Genomic DNA, 23,812 nt, shown 5'->3' on the forward strand with positions numbered 1-23,812 from the left:
GAGGCTCAGCCCTAGAGGGATGGCCGGAGCCCCCGGCTGAGGCTCCCAGCACCCCCACCCGGCTATGCCCACCTCTGGGCCCGTGGGAGGAGAGGCTGGTGCACCCAGCCCACGGCCTCGGGCCGGGTGACTTCAGGGTACTTGGGCAACTGCCCCGGCTCCTGTCCTGACCCAGGCCACGGGGACACAGGAACTGCGGCTCTAGTGAAGGAAGCACAGCGAGGAAGGTGGGGAGACACCCAGCAGGAGGTAGGCAGCCTTGTCCCCCTAGACTGGAAACACACGGGCCCTTGACGCAGAAGTCCCTGCTGAGGACCTGCCCAGAGACGGTGCCGGGGACCGTCAGTAGCTGCAGCATTGCTGAAACAGCCCAGCTGTAAGGTATCAGGACTGAGCAAGTGTTTGAGAGTGGCTAGTGACAGTGGGCACTCAGGGAGGGACCAAGAGCTAGACAAGAACAAATCTCTCCGCACACTTCCACCGCGTGTGTGGTTTTGGCACACATACATGTCCTTCTTTCGGCAAAAGAGAGAGAGAGAGAGAGAATTGGGTTGTCTGCAGGCAACAGATCCTGCTTCCATACAAAGACATACAGACCCCCCCAGATTCCTAAATCTGGCTGGAGCCTATGTAGACCGCCCCGCAGACCCAAGTACAGAGCTTTACTACAGAAACCGCACACGGACAGACACAGATACACGATACACACGGGCACACACACAGGGTCAGGCGCGAGACCTGCCAAGGCACCCACATATGCAGATAAGGGTGCCCAGGTCTACAGGGACCCACAGACAAAGGCACGGACGAGCTCAGTGGAGCGCACAGACATGGCCCCCTCCCACTGCCAACAAACCTGGGCCTGCCCGAGGCCCCCCCACACAGGCACACATGTGCACAGATGCACACGCACGCACGCGTACACGCACACCAGGGCCGCCCACTGGAGACTCCAACCAGGCGAGTGAGCATGGCAGCAACCCCGGGGACGACTCTAAGTGCTACCTCGGTTCCTGCCCCCACTTCCCCCGCCAGAGCTCCACGTCAACCGGCAGGATCCGCCTCCCTCCTTCACAGCTCATTGGCGCTGCCACCAGGCTGGAGACCTTGCCGGGAAGCCAGCTCCCGCTGAGGCTGTTGGCCAGGCAGGTCCCGCAAGCCCCCCAGGAGATCAAGAGCTGACTGGGACCCTGATGAGCACCCGTCCATGGGGGCCACACCTCCCTCCTCCACCCTTGCCACAGCCTGAACTGGCCTCCTCCGCATGCCCACAGAGGCCACCAACCTCTGGCCCCGTGTCATCGGACAGGTCAGCGGGGAAAAGAGCAGGTGGCCAGGCAGAAAGGGTGTGCGCTGTGACTGGGAGGGCTCTGGCTTCAGGACCCTGGGATTTGGAGGGGGCAGGGGTGAGTCTGGGAGGTGTGTTTGCAAAGGCACTGCCTTGATCCCATGTAGAGTGTGCATGGGGGGCAGACAGGACAGAGGAGGATGGAGGGAGGCCCTGTGTGTCCTTAACCCTGGCAAAGTGGCCACAGCCTCTGCCAGAGAACTTGAGGCAGCTGCAAGCGAACAGCCAGATCCCAGAGTTTCTCTTCTCTTTCTCAGAACCCAGCCCCAGGAGGCCCCCGCCCAGACTCCCAACTCCACAGCACCTCCCACCGGCCCCTGGGAGCGAATCCTTATCAGTCCCACCTCAGGATGCAGGCTGCTGAGCTGGATCCCCTTGAAAGCAGAGGCTTCCCCTTCCAGGCTGCGGTGGGCGCCAACTTCTCCCGGGACAACGGCACAACCCCGTCTTCCCTGACAATCATAATCTGGAGGGAAAGAAACCCACACTGTGATTGCATCCCGGGGCCACCACTGCACTCCACACTCGGCACCCTTGGGCTGGGCCCTCCCAAGACAGTGCTGAGATGGCAAAAGTGCAAGCACCTGGGGCAGGAAAGCCAGGTGTTACTGCAAAGGCCACAGACTCAATTATCAACTAAGGCCACGGAATGCATTCTCATAGCTTGAAACTTGGGCGGCATTTCACCAGGAGGCCTATGCCCACTTGGTGTCCTCTCTTGACCCTGCATGCTGTGTGGCCCATGCCCCTTTCGTGCCCTCCGTGTCATAGTCTGTGGCCACCAGGACCCTTCCTCCAGGACCTTTGGACCCCCACGGTCTAGAGGGGGCATCTGGTACTCGGATGGGCTGACATCCGGACCCCTCCTCCCTGGGTTGTGGCCTGGGGCCTAGATTCAGCCAGCAGGAGCCTGTGCTGAACCTCTGGGGTCAGGGTGGGGACACTTAGCTGCTGGCTATTCAGAGACCTGAAGCCTCAGGCAGGCTCCCCCGCCCTTAGCCCCGCGGCTCCCGGCTGGTTCCACGCTTGGCGCTCTAGCTGTGCCAGTCTGTGCATCGTCTGGCATCTCCCAGGACCCTCCTCAGCTCATGGTGCCCCAGGCCGGCTTCAGTCCTCATGGCACAGAGCTCTGAGCCGTCTGTCCAGCTGGCACGCAACACCCGCCGTTCACCATCCATGAGGTGCCCCCCAGGGGGCGTGACTGCCGCCCTTCACAGACTCCAGCTTCTCCAGTCACGTGGTCCTTAAAGCTCAGCCCCACATCCTTTTCCCCTCCTCTCTGTCAGCCTGAAACAACTTAACAGCCACCTCTGTGCTGCCTCGTCCCCGACGACACCGGAATCTACTGCCGTATGATGAATTTCCCCTGATCCTAACAGCTTAAGACAACATTTTATTATTTCATAGCTCCTGTCGTTCAAGAATTTGAGAGACGTTTTGGAGTAGTTCTGGCTCCGAGTCTCTCATGAGATTGTAGTCAGGCTGTTGGGTGAGGCTCTGGTCACCTGAAGGCTGGACTCACACTGGGGACGCTGCTTCCAAGGAGCCCCTCACATGGCCCGGCGCACGAGGCCTCAGGTCCTCCCCACATGGACTCTCCCCAGGGCTGCTTGGACATTGCCCCCGTGTGGCTGCTGGTCCCCCAGGGTGAACCAGTGGAGAGTGGGAGCCAGGAAGAGGCCTCAACACCATCTAAGACTGTCTTGGGGGGCACCTGGGTGGCTCAGTCGGTTGAGTGTCTGATTCTTGGTTTCGGCTCCGGTCATGATCCCAGAATCATGGGACCGAGCCCCACGTTAGGCTCCCTGCTGAGCGCAGAGCCTGGCTAAGATTCTCTCTCCCTCTGCCCCTTTCCCCTACTCTCCCGCTCACTCGCTCGCTCACTCTCTCAAAAATAAATAAAAACATTTTAAAAATTAAAAAATAAATAAATAAAAATAAAAATAAATTTTAAAAGACTATCTTGGAAGCCATTTGCCACATTCTAATCATTAGATGTCAGCCACTAAGCCCAGCCCACACTCGGGGGCTGTGGACATTTTTTAAGCCACTACTAACACCCACATCTCTCACTGGAAGATTCTGGGACCTGTTTGGTCACTGCAGGGCGGAAACCTCCGCCAGCAGCAGCCCCAATTAGTGCCTCCGCACTGGCCCTGCGTGCAAGCTTCTTGAGGAGAGGAGCTGAGACTCTTGACACGTCTTCTAAGACCGTGGAGGTGAGAGCGGGTGTGAGGTGCAAATGAGTGAGTGAACAGGGCACAGCAGTCACAAAGGCTGGAGGGTGCGTTCCTGACAAGCGGTGGGAACAGAGGGGCGGGGAGGGGCGTGGCGCTGCTCAGAGACTCCTCAACACTTGACCCTGCCCCCTTCGCCCCGGGCCCCAGCAACACTGGGAGGATGGGCGGCAGCGTGGCAGGGACCAAGGCCAATCAGAATCAGCCAGGCAGCCCGCAGTTCCCCGCCCCATCCCCATGTCCGATGGGAGGGAGGGTCCTCACGCCAGGCCCCCCGGAGACCCCAAGGACGGGGGCGGGGGAGGGGGTGGCCATGGGCCAGGCGAGATGAGGGGACAGGTGAATCCTCACCAAGGTTCCACCCGAGCGAGTTGCTGGGTCCCCAGGAAAATGCCAACCGCCCGCCTCCCCGGCTGGCGCTGGTTGTCTCCACACCCTCCACTGTGACTTCCTGAGGTGGAGTGGGGGGAGAGAAAGGAGTGTCCCCAACCTCTGAGCTCGTCGTCCAGGGGAGGACCCGGGGCTCCCCTCGGCTCTCCAAATCTCCCAGCTAGGGCGGGCGGGCTCAGCAGCGCAAAGTCCAGAGGGCGGGCGAGCCCTCCGCCTCCCTAGCAGGTGCAACCCGGCCGCTGACCCCTGCCCGCAGCCCCGGCCTGGTCCACAACCTGGGCCTTCCCCCACGAACCCGCAAGGAAGGTTCAGCCGTCCCTTTTGCAGAGGTGAGGAAACTGAGGCTCGGAGGAACCAGGAGACTTAACCAACCCCCGGGGCTGGTAGGGGCGGAGGCGAGGGGGGCACGTGGGGGAGGGGGGCAGGGCCGTGGCCGACGCGGGAGGGGACGGAGGTGGGGACGTGGTGCGGGTGGAGGTGGGCAGCGGACGCCGTTGGGCAGGGGCGGACACAGTCCTGGAGAGCTTGGGTTGGGACCCTACGCCCACGGTCCTGCGGGCTACCTCACAGGCCCCTCACGCCTGCGTGGCGCGGCTCGTGTGACCCCTCACGGCCCATCTCCGCGCAGGTGCTCACTGCGGGGTCGGCCCTGCACGGACCCACCTTGAGCTCCTCCATCAGCAGAACCACAACTGTCCTGAGCATTCTTCACGCACCTCCGCCCTATAGCCGGTCACTCCCAAACTTTTCCTTGACGCTTACTTTTGGTTTTAACGGCAAAGTGCCCGTCATTAAAACTTGTGCCAAACCACACATTGGCGCATCTGCCTGTGCCCAAACATCTCGGCCTGAGCTTGCCCTCGCTACCCCCTCTGAGGGCCTCTTTCTGAGAGGGTCCTCGGCCAGTAGAGTCAACCTGGGCAGAACAGGGTCCCCACAGGGGCCAGGGGGGCGAATCCACATCTCAGGGCCACCAGGGGAGGCTGTCTTTTCATCTTCCATCAAGACCCCCCTTAGACCTGCTCAAGGGAGGGGGAAGGGCTGGGGCAGGCAGGGGGTCTGCTGAACCTGTGACCCAGGTGGGAAGAGCACCCCCCACACTGGACCCGCAGGGAACCTCTAGCAGCCGGGGCAGGATGGACACACAGTAGTCGTTCAGGGAGAAACGGTTTGTGCTGGGGGAAAGGCAACAGACCTCCAGGGCATCGTGAACTAACTGGTCACATCCCTTCTCAAAGCCAGAGCCTGGCCAGGTGGGGAGCACAGAGGGAGTGGAAGGACTCACGGCCCCAACAGCCCCACCCCACAGGGGCCCAAAACACCTGCTCAGGAGGCAAGGGTTTATTATGGCCCTCCATGGGCCTAGAGGCATGATCAAGTTTGGTTACATGTAGGGGAAATCATGCTTGCCGCATGCATAAATACATGGAGATACATGTTACACCAGCACAAATTCACAAATCCTGCAGCCTTGGCAGGACAGTGCCCCAGCTGAGGCAGCCGCAGTCTCCAGAGCCCCCCCCCCCCCACTGCAGCCAGCACAGCCCCATCCTCTCCAGGAGCAACCCCACAGGGCCAGGGCTCCCTGAAGCAGGAGAAGTCGGCCCAAAGTCAGTGCTTCGTGTTCTTTGCAGGTGCTTAAGGTCACCTGGCTGAGGTCTGCAGCTCAGCTCACAGGTGGAGGCAGAATAGTCCGTCCAGCGCTGGGAGTATTCAACAGTTTCTCTGCAGGAAGAGTGTTTGCAAAGTCACCAAACCACAGTTACATCTGCAGACCAGGGAGGGTGCTTCTCTGGTGACAACAGCAGGGAGACACCCTCCCCTCCAGTGTTTCCACAGCTGGACAGTCCTCACACTTGGCTCAAGCAGGCCCTGTCGAGCCCCACCCCTTACACCAGCTCTGCATGCGAAGCCATCCCGATGTGGCCCCAGGTAGGGTAAGTCCCGGCAGCAGGAAGCTCAGACCTGCCCCACAGACACTGGGAGGCTTGTAAATGAAGCAGGAATCAGTCACTTGGTGGGGGAGGGGGGCAAAGAAGACCCCATCCCCACTGCCACTCCTCTTCCAAAGCCACCAGGATCCAAACACGGCGCAGGGTCCCGCCAGCTGCATGGCTGCTGACCTCTGATTTCAAGAGAGCCGGGGAGGACACGGGGACCCCCGGACGGAGCATGGCAGAGCCCTCCCCAGCACCAAGCAGCCAAGACCAGGAACACAGGGCTGTTTCAGTAATGACAGAGTGGGGGCACCTGGGTGGTTCAGTTAGTTGAGCTTCCGACTCTTGATTTCAGCTCGGGTCATGGTCCGGGGGTCGTGGGATTGAGCCCCACGTCGGGCTCTGCACGGAGCCTGCTTGGGATTCTCTTTCTCCCCCTCTGCCCCTCTCCCCGCCTTGCGTCCTCTCTCTCTCTCTAAAAAGAGAAACACAATTTTTAAAGAAGACATTTTTAAAAAGAAACAGCGGCCTGAGGTGATCAAGCAGCCCACAGGCCTTCTGAGCCGCCTCTGCACGCGCTGAGGCTGACAGTTCTTGGCGCTTCTGGAGGGAAAAGCCGCTGAGAGGCAGGTGGGGGACGAGAAGGGGAGCAGCTGAGGCGCAGGCAAGTCCGTGCCAGCGGCTCCAAGCCCCGCTGCCCGCGGACGCCTTGCAGCCCTCCAGTCGGTTCCAAGCCCAAGGAGACGCGGCAGGGCTCCACGCAGACGGCACGCCGCGCAGGGGCACGGGGTGGGCACGCTGCTGTTACGCCTCCAGGTGTGTGCACGCCAAGAGCGCACAGGGCGCGGTGGGGCAGAGGCCAGAAGGGTCCCGAGGCGCATAGGAGAGTTGGCGTGCGCTCTGGTCACCGGTGGGTCCTCGCGTCCCCTCTCCACCCTGAACCCGGAGGGCAGCTGTAGTCTGACCTGTCCCATGATGTCACTGGGCCCTCTGAAGCCACGGTGAAGTCTGTGAGTCCGGCGACGCTCAGGGCTCAGGTTGCCGTCAGCCTAGAGAGCGGTGACCTGGGTGAGCTCCGTGTTGGGTGTGGACGGGCTCTGTGGGCTGACAGGCACCATGGGCAGGTCCACGCCTAGTCATGCGGGCCGTGGTACTGTCTCGGAGGTCTTGCAGGCGAGGGCCACATCCTTGGCAATGCTGCGCACACGGTCAGACACCTGCATCTCCCGGCGCAGGGCAGGAGCACAGCAGAACTTTCGGAAGCAGGCCTTGAAATTCTCGTCCAAGAAAGCGTAGAGGATGGGGTTGAGGCAGCTGTTGACGTAGCCAAGGGCCGTGCAGAAACGCAGGACGGCCACTGCGGTCTCACTGCCCGGCTGAACGCCCAGCCCTTGGACCAGCACGAAGACCTGGACGGGCGTCCAGCAGCCCACGAACACCGCCACCACCACCAGCACCAGCCGCGTGATGCGCCTCAAGTTCCGGTCCTTCTCCCGGGAGCCGGACAGCAGGCGGACGCCACGCAGCCGCCGGATCATGAGGCTGTAGCAGATGGAGATGATGAGCACGGGGATGATGAAGGAGAAGAGGAAGATGCCGATGGCAAACACGGGGCCCCAGTAGTCCTGTGGGGCGGGGACCTCCACGAGACACTCAATCTCTGCAGGGAGAAACACAGGGTCAGGGTGAGCGAGCCGGCACGGGGCCCTCTGGGGCCAGAGGACGACAGCACGGGGGAGGGGGGCCACCCACCGACCTTCGTCCTCGACCTGCGCCGAGCCCATGATGGCGACAGGAACCCCCACGACAGACGCCAGAGCCCAGATGGCCACGTTGACGGCCTGGGCCTTGCTGGACGTCCGGACATCGAGAGCGCGGATGGGGTGGCAGATGGCTACATAGCGGTCCACGCTCATGGCGGTCAGCGTGAAGGTGCTGGTAAACATGTTGTAATAGTCGATGGCAATGACGGTCTTGCACAGGGCATTTCCAAATGGCCAGAAGCCCAGGAGGACATCTGTGCCCTGGAAGGGCAGCGTCAGCAGCACCAAAGTGTCCGCCAGAGCCAGGTTAAAGATGTAAATGTTGGTGGCTGTCTTCATCTTGGTGTGCCTGCGGAGAGCACAGGGGGAAGGAAGACCTGGCCCAGTCCCTCTGGCTGGACCCGGCGGCGGAGGCCCGGGGGCCTTTCTTGTTGCCACCACCAGGAGCACCCGCCCCGAGACCCGTGTGGGAAGGCGGGCCCCCGGGCCCGGCATGAGGGACTTGGGGCACAAAACTGTGCTTCTGGCACACACAGAAGGCTTCCGAACCCCCAAACCGGTCCGCTTTGGGAAGGCTGGGATGTCAGGCGGCAGCAGAGCACCCCTGTGACTCCACGTGGGAGCAAGGGGACAGGAATCTTCAGAAAAAGGACCAGTCCCCCTCCCTGCCTTCCAAGTCTTCCTGAAGACAGTCCACGGACTACGATATTGGCCCTAGACACACCAGAGGTTCCTGAGGGCTCCAGAGTCTGTAAAAGCACATCAGAGGCCTTCCGGTCCACGTTGTGGTCCGGCCATAGAGACAGGAAACGGCACCAGAAATGGGAGGTGTGCTAACAAGACCCGGCTGGATCCAAGGGACAGTTCCGGGGACCTTATAGTTACGGAATAAACACCTGTCGAGTGGGGCACCTAGGTGGCTCAGTCGCTTAAGTGCCCGACTGGCTCAGGTCACGATCTCATGGTTCATGAGTCTGAGCCCCACATCAGGCTGTCAGCGCAGAGCCTGTTTGGGACCCTCTGTCCCCCTCTCTCTGCCCCTCCCCCACTCGTTCTCTCTCCCTCCCTCTCTCTCTCTCTGTCCCTCAAAAGTAAATATATATTTTAAAAAATAATAAATAGGGGTGCCTGGGTGGCTCAGTTGGTTAAGCATCCAACTCTTGGTTTGGGCTCAGGTCACGATCTCATGGCTTCATGGGTTCAAGCCCCGCATCAAGCCTGCGCTGGCCGTGCAGAGACTGCTTGAGACTCTCTCCTCTCTCTCTGCCCCTCCCCTACTCGCACTGTCTGTGTCTCTTTCAGAATAGACCAATCAACTTTATTATTTTTTTTTAATTTTTTTTTCAATGTTTATTTATTTTTGGGACAGAGACAGAGCATGAACAGGGGAGGGGCAGAGAGAGGGAGACACAGAATCGGAAACAGGCTCCAGGCTCTGAGCCATCAGCACAGAGCCTGACGCGGGGCTCGAACTCCCGGACCGCGAGATCGTGACCTGGCTGAAGTCAGACGCTTAACCGACTGCGCCACCCAGGCGCCCCGATCAATCAACTTTAAAAACTATCAAAAAATAATAAATAGCAAATAAATGTTTGTTGAATGAATCAATAGTTATGATGGTGGCAATGGAGGTGGTGATTGTGGTGGGGATGGTGGTGGAGAGAATGCTGGTGACGGTGGTGATGATGGTGATTGTTGTGGCAGTGGTGGTAATTAAGGTGGTGGTGACTGTGGTGGTGGTGGTCGCACAACGCCAAAGATGTTGCCGTCACCAGGAACACCAATGTTCCCTGTAAACTAAGCTGCCATAAGGGAATCTGGGGGTCAGTGCCGCCTCTCAGAGAAGGATTAGAAAGAAGCACAAACAGACCTTAATTATGACCAGATAACAGCAACAATGACCACAGTGGCAGACACCTGAGCCAAGCTCTCACATGGATTTTATCTCATTTAAATTTCAAAGATGCGGGGCACCTGGGTGACTCAGTCAGTTAAGCGTCCGACTTCAGCTCAGGTCGCGATCTCACGGTCCGTGAGTTCGAGCCCCGCGTCAGGCTCTGTGCTGACATCTCGGAGCCTGGAGCCTGCTTCGGATTCTGTGTCTCCCTCTTCTCCCCGCCCCTCCCCTGCTCATGCTCTGACATTCTCTCTCCCTCAAAAATAAATAAACATTAAAATATTTTTTAATTTCAAAAATGCTATCTTGATCCCCACTCCATGCAAGAGGACCCTTAGGCTCAGAGGATCTAAGTGGCCTTGAAAAGAGCTGGCAAAAAAGCAGAGAGGATCAAGAGAACTAGAAGACGAGCCACAGACAGGAGGAAAGATTTGCCAAAGATGCATTTGATGCAGGCTGCTGTCCAGAATACACAAGAAGGCTTAAAACTCGACAATAAGAAAACAAAGACTTTAACAGACACCTCACCAGTGAAAACAGCAACGAGAGTCTGCTACACACCTCTTAGAACGAGCAATTTCCAGAGCACTGACACCACACGCCGGTGAGGGTGTGGGGCGGCGGGAGCTCTCATTCGCTGCCGGCGGGCATGCCAAACGGTGCGGCCACTTTGGGAGACAGTTCGTTGGTCTCTTACAAAACTAAACATACTCTTACCATACGATCCAGCAATCACACGCCTTGATATTTACCCAAAGTTGTTGAAAACTTGTATCTGCATAAAAACCTGCACACAGATGTTTATAGCAGTTTTATTCACAATTGCCAAAACTTGGAAGTGACCAAGATGCCCTTCAGCAGGTGATGGATTCGTAAACTGTGGTCCATCCAGAAAATGGAATATGGTTCAGTGATAAAAAGACATGAAAAGATCTGGAAGAACTTAAGTGCATATTCCTCAGTGAAAGAAGCCAGCATGAGAAGGCTACATGCTGTATGACCCCAACTACATAACACTCTAGAAAAGGCAAAACTATGGAGACAATAAAAATATCAGTGGTTTCCAGGGGGTGTGGGGTGTGGAGGGATGAACAGGCAGAGCACAGAAGATTTTTAGGGCAGTGAAACTGTTCTGTGTAATATTATGATGGTAGATACATGTCAAAACCCACAGAATGTACAACACTAAGAGTGAACCATAATGTAAACTATGGGCTTTGGGTGATTATGATGTGTTAACGTAGGTTCAATTGTAAAACTGAATGGTAACTCGTTATAAAATGTACTATTCTGGTGGAGATGTTGGTAACAGGGGAGACCATGCATGTTGGGGGGCAGAGGCATATGGGCAATCACTGTACCTTCTTCTCAATCTTGCTGTGAATCTAAAACTGCTCTAAAAATAAAGTATCTTTTAAAAAAGCAGGACTTGGGGCGCCTGGGTGGCTCAGCTGGTTGAGTGTCGGATTTCGGCTCAGGTCATAATCTGGAGGTTCGTGAGTTCCAGCCCCGCGTCGGGCTCTGTGCCGACAGCCCGGAGCCTGCTTCCGATCCTGTGTCTCCCTCTCTCTCTGCCCCTCCCCTTCTCACGCTCTGTCTCTCTCTGTCTCTCAAAGATGAATACACGTTAAAAAAAATTTTTTTTTAAAGAGCAGGACTTGGAACTGGGGTCCATGACTCCAGAGGCAGTCCACCCCAGTCCACAGGCTCAGAATACACTGTGCTAATACTCGGACCAGGCCCCACACACCAGTGTCTCTGGGGACTGCTGTGGGCAAGACAACCTTCCCTGTCTGCTCTAATCAGGATGTGGCTCTGAGAGTCCTGATGCCACAGTGCGGAGGAGACACACGGAGAAGAGACGACAGCAAGAGTGAATAAGACCACCCCGGGGCGCCCGGGTGGCCCAGTCGGTTAAGCCTCCAACTTCGGCTCAGGTCGTGATCTCATAGTTCATGAGTTCGAGCCCTGGGTTGGGCTCTGCGCTGATAGCCCAGGGCCTGCTTGGGATTCTCTCTTCCTCTCTCTGTCTCTCTGTCTCTCTCAAAATAAATAAGACTTAAGAAAAAAAAGACCACCCCAGGTTGCTGCACTTGTCACCCACAACCCACCCTCCAGCCACAGAGGGGCACGTGTGTGAGTCCAGTGCGCGGGGTCCAGCACTGGGCACAGCCAGCTGCTCCTCCTGGCCCCTGTGTGAGCACGTGCACCATGCACCTCGCACACATGCGTGCGCACACTCACATATGTGCACACGCCCGTGTTGACACGTGCACACGCTCACATACATGGACCTGTTCACATGCACGGACAACCCTAACCGTGCATGTACACACACTCATGCTTTCGTATGTGCACACACACACTCGTGTGTATACGCTGTGCATGCCTACCCCGCTTTAAACCACACACGCGTGCACGCACACATATAGCACACTGACTCGTGTGCACCCACTCCCACACATACATGTACACAGGCACACATGTATGTGTGTGGCTCACACTTGTGTGCACTCCTGCACGTGCGCATTCACCTTTTGTGTGCGCGCATGCCTGTACACGCTTGGGCATGTGAACACACGTGAACACACACACATACGCACGTCCTCACGCTCTCCTCCCACACCATCCCCACACTGTTCCCCTACGATGGACCCCGACCCCACTCCCGGCCACCCCTCTTGGCCACAGGGGCTTTCCCATTCTGAGCACAAACACGCCGGAGTCAGCCCAGACGGCAGCAGCAAACACGATGCTGGAGCTGAAGGCAAGGGCTTCGGCACGGGCCCCGGAACCGGCTGGCGAGAGCTGCCTCTTAGGGGCACGGCGAGGTCCAGGAGAGCCTCACGCCGCGGCTCAGCCAGGAAGCTGGCCTGTGGCTCAGGTCAGGGAGTGTTATCTGCCAGGAGTCAGAGTGACAGTCCGTCCGGGGCTCGGATGCACCCTCTGCCCCTATCAGGACGGGGGTGAGCAGGGCTGATCCTTTCCCTCTCCCCCTAGTCAGGTGCCCCAACCCTGAGGACTCGGAGCATCCAGGACCTCGGGACTGACCCTGACCCTGACCCTGCCTGACAGGATGACCAGAAATGGAATGGGAAAAGTGGGAACCCCCCACCTGCCAGGCCCACCCAAAACAGCCCCCTGCCTCAGTTTCCCCTCTGCAGCAATGTGGGACTCACCAGTAGGGAACCTTGGCAGGTCCCCAGCCTACCTTAGGATGACATACATGACGAGGCAATTTCCCAGCAGTCCCCCAATGCAGACGGCCAGGTAAAGCCCTACGATGGTGACCTTGAGCCCAAGGGGCAGGAAGGCGCCGTGGCTGGCATTGAGCAGCAGGTTGGGGGGCAGCAGGCTGTGGTTGGGGCTCAGGAGGGACAGGTTGCCCTGCAGGTGGCTGCCGTAGAGGACCTCCCAAAATGGGGCAGGGAAGAGGGACTCCATGCCACCTCCCTGCGTGCAAAGCCACCTGGTACCTAGGAGAGGACAGGGACACATGACCACAGCACCCAACACCCACCCAGCTGAGGCCTCTGAGCACAGTGCGTGTGGGCCAGCAGGCACGTGGACCCCCCACACATACACACAGGCAGCCACAGACACAGAGGCATACATCCACACACAGAAACAATGGAGTCAAGCAGACACGTATGCACAGATGGGAACACACAGAGAGGCATGTAAGTCTCATCAGACTTGTAGACTCCCACATGGGGCGTGTGGATGTAGTTACACTCCGGGACGTGTGTCCACCCACAGGGACTCATGGACACACGGCCACCCGTGTGCACACATCACACACAGAGGTGTCCAAAGCTGACCTCGTGCACGCACAGGCACAAGAGGGTCAGAGACATACCCAGAAACACCTGCAGCACAGGACCGAGGCTGATCGAGCACTCAGCTCCCTCCCACCCCTCCCCAGTCCTGCCTGAGAGCTGCAGTCTGTCCACACCCGGCCCCCAGCAGCTTAGGCCTTACCTTAGCAACCTCCGTGGGAGCCAAGACTGTGGGGATGCTGACCGTCAGCGCTGGCAGAGCAGGGCTGGGATCCCACGGCCCTCAGCGCCGGATCTGGACAGGGCTGCGGCAGGCGGCGGCTGCTCCTTCCCTGTAGCTGCCAGACCAGACGCAGCAGCCTAGCGCGGAGCTGGGGGATGGGGAGGAGACTGCTGCTCCTGAGGGGGAGGGGCCACGCGGGCTGGAGGAGGGGGCCGCAGGGAAGGCGGGGGTCACCAGGCCCCACACTGGATGGGGAGAGACCAAAGGACCAGGGCACACACTTAGAGATGAATGACAGACGGGCTCCGACACACGGACACAGGAACTGAGCCGGGGCACAGACATACACACAAGGACGCACGGGGACTCGGGGACGGGCACGGGGGACAGACACAGAGACACGGGACAGAGACAGAGTGGACACACGGGATGGAGACACAGGTAGGTGCACACACAGACTGGGACACAGACATGGGGGCTTGTCTCACACACAGAGACACTGCCTAGGACAGGCTCAGACCAGCCTCCGTCTGCACTCTGTGCCCAGAACAGCACCCTCAGCTGGGCTCCAGGGGAACTGAGGCACAGCAGGCCAATAGGTAGGTAGGTGGATACACAGTGCCCCCGCCCAGCCAGCCCCAAGAGGATCAGAGCCTTGTAGACGAGACGCCTAGACTCTACTGTGCACCCTGTGTCCCTGCTGTGTGCCCCGCACGTCCGTCATGAACGCGAGCTCATCCGTCCCCATCATACCGGCTCATTGTCATCAGCACCACCTTCGTGCAGACAGGAGCATTAAGCCTCAGAGGTGTGAAGTCACCTGTCAAAGTAGCAGAGACAGGGCTCAAACCCAGATCCACCTGCAGCTTTGAGACACCCCAAGGGCGTCTCGCCACAGCAGGGTCCCAGGGCAACATCTGAGCATCATTCCGTCACAGCCTGGGCCCCCACACGGACGCAGCCAAAGGGCTCCGGTGGGGCTGCCTCCTTCCCAGCCCTGGGGTCACATGCCGTGTGGGAGATCTCTCAGATCAGCTACCAGCCTTGCAATCATGGGGTCATTCTTCCTGCACAGGCTCTACTCACATAGCCCAGACCCTGCTTGGAGCATCCGTCTCCAAGGATGGGGACCTGGTTGCTAGGCGACTGGCAGCAGCGTCGCTAGGATACCTGGCAAATCAGAGAGGACAGGGCAGGCAGATGCCCCGGGACTCAGCATCCTAAGCTGTCCCCCAGGGCTTATCTCTGCATCTTCACTGCGGCTGACTCAGGGACACGTGTGGAGACATGGGGCACACCCACAGGGACACTCAGGACACAGGCTCACGTGCCTGCACGCACACACACAAAGATGCCCAAACAGGCACACGAGTGAACACACAAACACAAGCTCATGCTCAGAAATGCACAGACACCCGCAGGCACAAACACACGGACCACACACACGTGAACCCACGCCAACGTGCACTCAAGGCACATGAGTAGACGGGACAGAACAGGCGGACACACAGATCAAGGCCTTCAGACACCCAGGGGCCACACACGAGCACCACACTCTCCAGGTGAAGCTTGAAGTTTGATCCTGCTGACCTCGGGAGCCCAGCAGGGGCAGGAACCCAAGGAGGCCAGGCTTGGCCTCCTGCAGCCTCCCCCAGCCGGGCTGACCGAGGTCTGAGCAGCCAATCCCAGCCCCTCCTGCCCCCGCTGCCTGCGCCCACCTGCCTGCTCACCGGCCCACAGAGCTCGTTTCATAATGGCCTCCAGCTGCCTCCCAGCTCCGGCACAGACTAGGGGAAGGAAGGGCCATGAGGCTGGTCTGGAAAGGTATCCCGTGAGAGTGCACCCAATGCACCCAGTGCTAAGGACGGCTGGAAGCAGATACCTGGCCCCTCACACGGATAGTCTCAGCCAAAGGTCAGGCTTGGTCACCTGGCCCGTGGGGGGTCAGGCTGGAATGCTGACTGTACTCCCTGGGTGTGACAGCGGCCCAGCCTTGGACCCTAAAGGGCTCCCACAAAGAGAGCTGGCAGCACCGAGGAAATAGCCCCTGCACAGCCAGGGTAAGACACAGAACACATGTGTCACACATGGGACAGCAGGGGACACGTTATGTGAGACAGCATTGGTATCAAAGCAGGACAACTCAAACTCACATCATATGCAGGCAAAACGAAACACACAGGGGCACCAGGGACAGCCCAAGGCATGCGGCTTACGTGAATGACGGCACAGAACGCATGTCCACAAATTATGGTTGTAGCTGCCTGGGCTGCACTCAGGAGTCATGGGAATTTGTGGCAGGACTTGGTCCCAGAGAGATTTCCACCCACAAAGTGGGGCGAATGCACCTCACTCTTGCCCAGTGAGTCACAGCCTGGAAACGCCGCTACTCGTGGCCTCGGGCAGGCTCGCCGTCTGCTTCCGTCCATCTCTGGGTGCTTTGCTACCCCTGGGCGCGGCACAGGAATCCAAGCAAAGTCACCAGAGCCTAACAGGGAGCAGCTGCCCTCCCCCTGGGGGAATTCAGTCCCCAGGTCATTTTTGCTGTTAAAAAGCGAAAGACCCTGGGGCGCCTGGGTGGCGCAGTCGGTTAAGCATCCGACTTCGGCCAGGTCACGATCTCGTGGTCCGTGAGTTCGAGTCCCGCGTCGGGCTCTGGGCTGATGGCTTGGAGCCTGTTTCCGATTCTGTGTCTCCCTCTCTCTCTGCCCCTCCCCTGTTCATGCTCTGTCTCTCTCTGTCCCAAAAATAAATAAAAACGTTGAAAAAAAAAATTTTTTTAATAATAAAAAAAAAAGCGAAAGACCCTGGGGCACCTGGGGGGCTCAGTTGGTGGAGCAGTTGAGCGTCCGACTTTGGCTCAGGTCACAATCTCACGGTTGGTGAGTTCGAGCCCCGCGTCGAGCTCTGTGCTGACAGCTCAGAGCCTGGAGCCTGCTTCGGATTCTGTGTCTCTCTCTCTGCCCCTTCCCTGCTCATGCACTGTCTCTGTCTGTTCTCAAAACTGAACAAACGTTAAAAAAAAATTTTTTTTTAAGTTAAAGACCCAGGTTCCTGGGTGGCTCAGTTGGTTGAGCATCCGACTTTGGCTCAGATCAGGTCTCAAGGTTTGTGAGTTCAGGCCCCATGCAGGGCTCGCTGCTGTCAGCACAGAGCCTGCCTCAGATCTTCTGCCCCTTTCTGCCCCTTCCCCATTTATACTCTCTCAAAAATAAATAAATCCTGGGGCGCCTGGGTGGCTCAGTTGGTTAAGCGTCCGACTTCAGCCAGGTCACGATCTCGCGGTCCGTGAGTTCGAGCCCCGCGTCAGACTCTGGGCTGATGGCTCGGAGCCTGGAGCCTGCTTCCGATTCTGTGTCTCCCTCTCTCTCTGCCCCTCCCCCGTTCATGGTCTCTCTCTCTCTCTCTCTGTCCCAAAAATAAATAAAAGTTGAAAAAAAAAATTTTTTTAATAAATAAATAAATAAATAAATCCTTAAAAAAATTAAATTAAAAGTGAAAGGACTCTTTCTTTCAAGTTAATTTATTTATTTATTTATTTTGAGAAAGTGCACACCCAAGTAGGGAAGGAGCAGAGAGAGAAGGAGAATCTCAAACAGGTTCCACGCTCAGTGGGGAGCCCGTCGCGGGGCTCAATCCCACAAACCCAGAGATCATGACCTGACCCGAAATCAAGAGTCTGATGCTTAGACTGAGCCACCCAGTGAGCCACCCAGACGCCTCCAAGGATATTTTTTTTTTAGTTTATTCATCCATTTTTTTAAAAGAGAAAGAACGTGCATGTGCACACGAGCACAAGCAGGGGAGGGACAGAGAGAGAGAGAGAGAAAGAGAAAGAGGATCCCAAGCAGGCTCCACGCTGATAGTGCGGGACTCGAACCCTCAAACTGTGAGATCATGACCTGAGCCAAGATCAAGAGTCAGATGCTTAACCTACTGAGCCACCCAGGTGCCCCTAAGAAAAAACCAAAATGGAAGGATTTTATCGGTTGTGAGTTTCATCATAATAAATTACTTTGTGTGACTTTGACTTTATAATATTTATATATGGCAACAAAAGAATTGACCTGTACATTTTCAATATAATGTTAAATTTTGTAGTCACTTCACAAGCGTCTTAATTTTTTTTGGAGTTTTATTCTCAGGCTTTGGCAGCAGTCAAAATGCTTTTAGATCCCAGCATTCCCATCAGCCCTTGAAAAACAGACGAGTCCTGGGCACAGAAATAGGTGGGAGACACCTATCTGGTGGCCTCGCACAGCTACTGGGCCCTAGACACTTGGGGATCCCCGCCCCACCCCCCTCCCCGCCCCCCTCCCCAGGAAACTGCAGGGCGTGCAGAGGAGGAGCCCCAAGAAGCTGCTGTCAGGAATATGAGCTGTGCAGGCACCAAGCCCTCCAAGGATTAGGGAGGAGGGGTATCAAGGGTTTTCAGTCCTACAAAAACAGAGGGAAAGTTACAAGTCCCTTCTTGCAGGAGAGCAGCTCCCACTGGCCCTATAAACCCCCCCTCCACTGCCAGAAGCCAGCAAGTAACTCCCCTTCTGGAATGCTCCTGGCCCAGACCTGGGAAGCTGAGAGGAGGGCCAAGATCCCCGTCTCACCGGGGTGGGAGCACAGAGTTGAACCTGAGGCAGCCCCTGCCTAGCTGCGGATATCGGGAGGACTTCCTGGAGGAAGTGGCCTGCTACGTCAGACTCCCTAAGCCGTCGCTGCTTCTGGATCCCAGAGGCCTGTGTCTTCAACAAGCCCCAAGGCTGGTGCTGAATCTCAAGGCCCAGACCACACCCCAAAGGCACGTGCTGGGCGGGAAGGGGCAGCACCCCAGGAACAGCTTGTGCGAAGCCTTGGGGGCCAGAAGGATGGACAGTCATTCCATGGAGCTTGGGGCTGGTGCAGGCTCTGATGTACAGGGGCACAAAGTCATAGTTTACCCTTTCACCAGGAAGCCAGAGGAAGCTCCCAAAAACAAGGTGAACCGTCAACACCCTCCTGCACAAAGGCCAGGTGTCAGCTGAGACCCCATCCCCAGGACAGTTCCCACCTCAGGGCCGCAGGTCCTGAACCCCCAAAAAGGCATCATCATCCTTGGCACACGACCGTGAATGAAGGGGAGAGTTGTGCATGCACCATAACGAATTGTGGACTTAATGCAACAATTTTAGCCTAATGTAGCACCAGCACATGAATTAATGAGTTCTAAAGGGGTTTTTTTTAATGTTGTATTTTTTTTTAAATTTTTTTTTCAACGTTTATTTATTTTTGGGACAGAGAGAGACAGAGCATGAACAGGGGAGGGGCAGAGAGAGAGGGAGACACAGAATCGGAAACAGGCTCCAGGCTCTGAGCCATCAGCCCAGAGCCTGACGCGGGGCTCGAACTCACGGACCGCGAGATCGTGACCTGGCTGAAGTCGGACGCTTAACTGACTGCGCCACCCAGGCGCCCCTGTATTTATTTTTTGAGAGAGAGAGCCAGCAGAGACTGAGGATCCGAAGTGGGCTCTGTGCTGACAGCAGAGAGCCCCATGCAGGGCTCAAACTCACCAACTGTGAGTGAAGTCATTTGCTTAACCCACTGAGCCACCCAGGGGCCCCTGAATTAATGAATTCTAGAATAAACTGATGAGTGCATGCATGAGTTATAGAATTAATAAATTGAGAAGTGAGTTAGTTATGAAACATGATGACACTAACAAATACATTACAGAAATATAGGAACCAGGACCCAGAAATTTAGAGTTCGGGAAAACCTGGCTCCGGTCTTGCGGGACCCCTGAGACTCCAAACTTGCCCTGGAAGAGGGTAGGTGTCCTCCTGAGCTCTGCCCCAGTTTCCCTTCCCTGTGAACGACAGTGGCGGTGAGAGCCCTTTTGGGTCCAGCAGCGGAGAACGCGTATCAGACAGGAAGGTCTCATTGCTACGCCCTCTGCCCCCAAAGCCAGTCCCCAAAGACTTCTCCAGCCTGGAAGCTAGGACCACAGCTCCCAGAAGAGTACGTTTGGGGCTCCCAGAAAGGAAAGAAAGGGCACCCGGGCTGGAAAAACTGGCGGTCACCTCCTCGGGTCTGCTGCAGGGATTTCGCCCGTCGGATGTGGTCGCCCTCCAAGCACCTGGATCCTGACTCTGCCGGTGCCCCTCCCTCCCCAGGGGCAGGCCCGCCCCTGCCGTGCAGGGGGAGGGCGGGACTCCCGGTTGCCAGGCAACCGCGTCAACAAGTCCAGGAGAGTCAGGGCTCAGTTGGAGGCTCAGACCCCGGAAGGCGGAAAGTATGGGGTGTACCGATGGGGGACAAGAGCCGGCCCCTCGACCAATGTGGCAAGAATGAGTTGCGGGAGGGTGATGGCCTCCGGCAAATGCCACGTTGTGTGGCTCTGCCTGCGGCCCACAGCGGGCCAGAACCTGGCCCAGGGTCCGGGGCCTGAGGTGCTGTGGGCTCGGAAGGAAGGAGTCCTGCAGGGCTGAACCAGGCGCCCTGGGCGTTCCCGTCTCCTCTCTCGTGGGCCCTCCCCGCCCTATCACCTCCGTGGGCTCTGCTGTCATCTAGACCCAGCAGGGGACAGGCTAGGAAGACAGGGTTCCCCCAAACACGTCCAGGGCAGCAACTGTCCAAGTTGCTTTCCGCCTCCCACAGACACACACCTCCCAGAAGGACACGAGTCCTCTGCCCAGGGCAAAACGGAAGCCCACCTACTCTCATCTCCAGCCCCTAACACTAAGGCCAAGTAGAGCAACCCGCCCCCCCCCCCCCCCCCCCGCTCCCGGAGTTGCAGTGCGGGGGCGGGGGGAGACTGGGGGTTTGCTGACTGACCGTCAACCACAGACATGGAGGACTGGGGCACACTGAGGGTCCCAGAATTGTGGGGAAGGGCCTGCCAAGCTTAACATGTTCTCTACCCTGAGTAGGGCCCCAGGTCTCCGCATTTTCTCAGTGGACAGAGAACCAGCCGGTGGGCAGGAAGGGAATTTCCTGAAACTCGGTGGATCAGAAATGTCTGGTTGACAGCAGGGGTAAGGAGGACGGGTGCTAGGCCCGCGCAAAGGTGCTGAGTCTGCAGGTGCAGGACCTAAGGCCAGCTGCGGGGAATCTAGAAGGGCCAGAGCTGGGAGCGCACAACGGGGGGGGCCGGGCCGGTGCCAGTGGGACTCACTCTTCCCTCGGCAGAGCGGGCCGAGCATGCAGTCGCCAGCAGAGAAGGAGGCCGGGCTCCGGGGCCCGCGGGAGCGAACCGGCAAGGGGTCCCTTGAGGAACGCGCCCGGGGGGCGCCCGCGGCGCAACCCCCCAAGCCAGGGTGGGCCCTGACGCTGGAGGGGCTGGCGGCCATGAGCCCCGCGCAGCGTCACCGCCACCTGCTCTTCGGTGACCAGCTTGAGGACGTGGGCGCGGCCGCCTCTATCTTCCCGCGCGAGTCAGTGGAGCTGGGGAGCCGTATGCCCGACCCGCGTGCGTGGACGCAGTCACCGGAGCCGCCCGGCGTGCGCCAGGACCGGCTCCTCGGCGTCCTCAAGGCAGCCGAGGCCCGGGGACGAATCCGCGCCTTGCGGCTGCGCTACATCCGCATGCGGGTGAGGCTCGGGGCCGGAAGGAAGGGGCGCGCAGGCGAGAGGGTTGCGGGGCGGGGAGGGGACACCAGCCCGGGTGCCCCGAGGAAAGGGGTGGGGGTGGGGGGCGCCCTGCAGGAGGCGGCGGGCGGAGCTAGAGCAAAACATCGCGGAGGCTTGGAGACCCGAACCCCCGCCCCACGACCCGCAGGCGGAGGAGATCTCGCTCCTCACCTCGCAGCAGAAGTCCGCGCGCGCCGCCATCCGGCTGGAGCTGTTCCTACCGCCGCAGCTGAAGCCCACGCGGATCCCGGACCCCCTGGATCGTCAAGAGGTGCCCACAAGCCCGGGAGGGGGTGGAGCGCGGGGGGAGGGGGTGGAGCGCGGGGGGGGGGGTGCGTCCCGGCCCGCGTCCCCGCACACCTGGCCCCAGCCGCTCTCGCCCACAGAGGAGGCGCGTGGAGACCATCCTGGAGGAGAAAGTTGACGGCAGCGTCTTCCCACGTTGATGCGGCCCCACCCTTCCACATAAAGTTCTCACGGTTCAAGCGCCGCCTGGTTATTAAGACCCCTCTCTCCAGGTTCCCCGGGGAGGGAGGGGGGGGGCGGGTATGGATGCCACCTTCGCTGCGTCCGATGTCACAGACATCGGGAGACACAGAGTGGGGCCCCTCCAACAAAGTAGAAGTGTGCAAGTGGGCTGGCGTCAGATCAGCAGAGGACGCTGATGATCCCTCAAGCCCTGGGGCTGTCCCCATCCGGCAACCTGGTGTCCTGCAAGTCTGTGAGAGCCCCCAGTCTGAGGGGACAGGAGTAAGAATCTGATGGGCAACGGTCACACCTCCAGAAGAAGAGCAACCTCGGGGAGAAAGTGGGGCCCAAGTGGGACCCCGGGTTGGGGGTCATTCCATCAGGGATCAGAGAGGAGGGTGGCCTTCTGGGCAGGGAGAGTGACTGCACAAGCCAAAGGTGGTCTTTGGAACCAGCCGTGCCCAGGAGGTCCTCCAGAGGACGGAGACTGGGGAAGGGGAGACCCCCTCAGGGAGGCCTGCACTACCCCACAGAAAACCACCTTACCATCCTGAATGACCTCTTCAGTTCTGTTCCATCCCCCTTAAGCCGCGCGCACACGCACGCACGCATACGGGAAGGAACCCCCCCCCCCCCTCCGTGTCCCATTCTGGCAAACCCACTTCCTGCAAACCCTCTGGACTCTGAAGAGTCTCCCAAGTTTCTGGATATGTCTCCCCTTAGAGAGCTTACTCTTCTCCCAGACACAAGCTCTTTGTAGAGCCTGGAACTTGGCCACCTTTCCCTTTTCTTCCCTCCTGGTGTCTAGCCGGCTCCAGAGGTGGGGGCTGAAAGAACTCAGACAGGTCATGTCTGAGTGGGCCTCCTGTTGAGTGGGCCCACAGCAAAGAACTGATCCTGGGCGGGGGGGGGGGGGGGGGGGGGGGGGGTCATGCTTTACCCACAGAGGTCAGAGCAGGGTCCAGCAAAGACTCCTGCTCAGTGGTGGTGAGTGCCCCTCCCTGACCCGGCTCAGGACGGGGACCTAGCCTCATGGGGATGTGGGCCCTCTGAGCCCTCAGCAAGCCCTTCTCTCCCTGCACCTGACCCTTCACCCATTCTGGGCTGTTGCTGCCCTGGCCTTGATCCAAGCCCAGAACTGTGTGTGGAAGCTGGCTTCTGTGGCAGCTCTGGGAGGGAGGGGAGGGCTGTGTGTGGCAGCTGTGGGTGGGGGCTGATCTTTTAGGCAGAGAGAGGGAAGGAGAAACAGGGGAAGAGAAGGTGGCTTGGGCTGAGGACAGAGATCTCTGTCCAGGAGTGGTGGCCACTTACACCCGGACACGAACGAGGAGGCTGATAGCCAGCCCTGACTCCCCTGGCCAAGCCCCCTTGTGATATGGACCCAAGCATCCTGTCCCTTGGGGATGTGCTGATCACCTAGGATGATTTCCTCTGCTTGGTAAACACGTATTTCATTTCGTCACTTGTCTGAGTCTCCATTTCCTTATCTTTAAAATAGAGATCTGGAGGGTCTCACCCGGGCTGTGAGTGAACACAGTGAGTGTCCCATAAGGGTATGGTCACTCTGCATCAGGCAAACACAAGAGGACAGAGGCACAAGACAGACACACAAAGCCCTGAGAAGACCAGCAAGAGGCCTCACAGGTAGCTCTGCATCGAGCTGGCACGGGGTGGGGGGGGGGGGGGGGTCGCTGCACCAGGGAAGGGGCCCTAGCTCTGCAGAGGAATCCAGGGAAAGTGGCTGAGGACATGTCTGCCGGGCCCAGAAGAGGCTTCTGCTATGGGAGAGTGCAGCATGTGGGCCAGGACTCAATGTCCTGGGGACTGTAAGGGATCAGGTTGGTCCTGGAGCTGGGATCCTGCTCATGCTCTGGACAGCGAGTGCTGGGTTCAAGTCCCATGTCCACCATTATCTGCTGCATGGCTTTGAACCAGTTCCTTCCCAGCCCATCTGGATCCCTCCCATGGAATATGGGGCACTCTCTGTTGAGACAGGCTCACCGGAGGAGGTGCAGGAGACCCAGAAAGGCCAGGGCAAGGGGAACAGAGTGCACAGCCAAGTGGCCAGAGGAGGTACAGTGTATGGAGGGCTGGGAGGGCAGAGACGGTGTAGAGTGGCAAGAGTGCAGGGAGAAGCGTGTGACCCCACACTTGGTCAGCTGCCC

At 58.4% G+C, this 23,812-nt stretch overlaps 2 protein-coding genes across 7 annotated transcripts; one reads left to right on the top strand and one right to left on the bottom strand.

Moving 5' to 3' along the window:
* Positions 1–6,349: 6,349 nt before the first annotated feature.
* On the bottom strand, positions 6,350–15,219 carry OPRL1 (opioid related nociceptin receptor 1). Of its 4 annotated transcripts, none has more exons than XM_043553356.1 (5): positions 14,661–15,219; positions 14,328–14,394; positions 12,752–13,048; positions 7,669–8,024; positions 6,350–7,572 (listed from the first exon to the last, which is right to left on the bottom strand). In XM_043553356.1, exons 1-5 carry the CDS (start codon positions 14,683–14,685, stop codon positions 7,049–7,051), a joined length of 1,269 nt encoding a protein of 422 aa, XP_043409291.1. In that variant the 5' UTR covers positions 14,686–15,219; the 3' UTR covers positions 6,350–7,048. The 4 variants fall into 4 exon arrangements, with proteins under 4 accessions (XP_043409291.1, XP_043409292.1, XP_043409290.1 ...); XM_043553357.1 differs by lacking the exon at positions 14,661–15,219 and adding an exon at positions 13,554–13,819 and having other exon boundaries at positions 12,784–13,048; positions 14,328–14,628; XM_043553355.1 differs by lacking the exon at positions 14,661–15,219 and having other exon boundaries at positions 14,328–14,635.
* Positions 15,220–19,618: 4,399 nt separating this feature from the next.
* LKAAEAR1 (LKAAEAR motif containing 1) lies at positions 19,619–21,664 on the top strand. 3 transcript variants are annotated; one of them, XM_043553362.1, is made up of 5 exons: positions 19,619–19,851; positions 20,480–20,584; positions 20,739–21,140; positions 21,328–21,450; positions 21,566–21,664. In XM_043553362.1, exons 1-5 carry the CDS (start codon positions 19,666–19,668, stop codon positions 21,623–21,625), a joined length of 876 nt encoding a protein of 291 aa, XP_043409297.1. In that variant the 5' UTR covers positions 19,619–19,665; the 3' UTR covers positions 21,626–21,664. The 3 variants fall into 3 exon arrangements, with proteins under 3 accessions (XP_043409297.1, XP_043409295.1, XP_043409296.1); XM_043553360.1 differs by having other exon boundaries at positions 21,328–21,664; XM_043553361.1 differs by having other exon boundaries at positions 19,619–19,842; positions 21,328–21,664.
* Positions 21,665–23,812: the final 2,148 nt, after the last annotated feature.

This window comes from Prionailurus bengalensis, chromosome A3 (genome assembly GCF_016509475.1).
Source record: "Prionailurus bengalensis isolate Pbe53 chromosome A3, Fcat_Pben_1.1_paternal_pri, whole genome shotgun sequence".
Taxonomy (NCBI): Eukaryota; Metazoa; Chordata; class Mammalia; order Carnivora; family Felidae; genus Prionailurus; species Prionailurus bengalensis.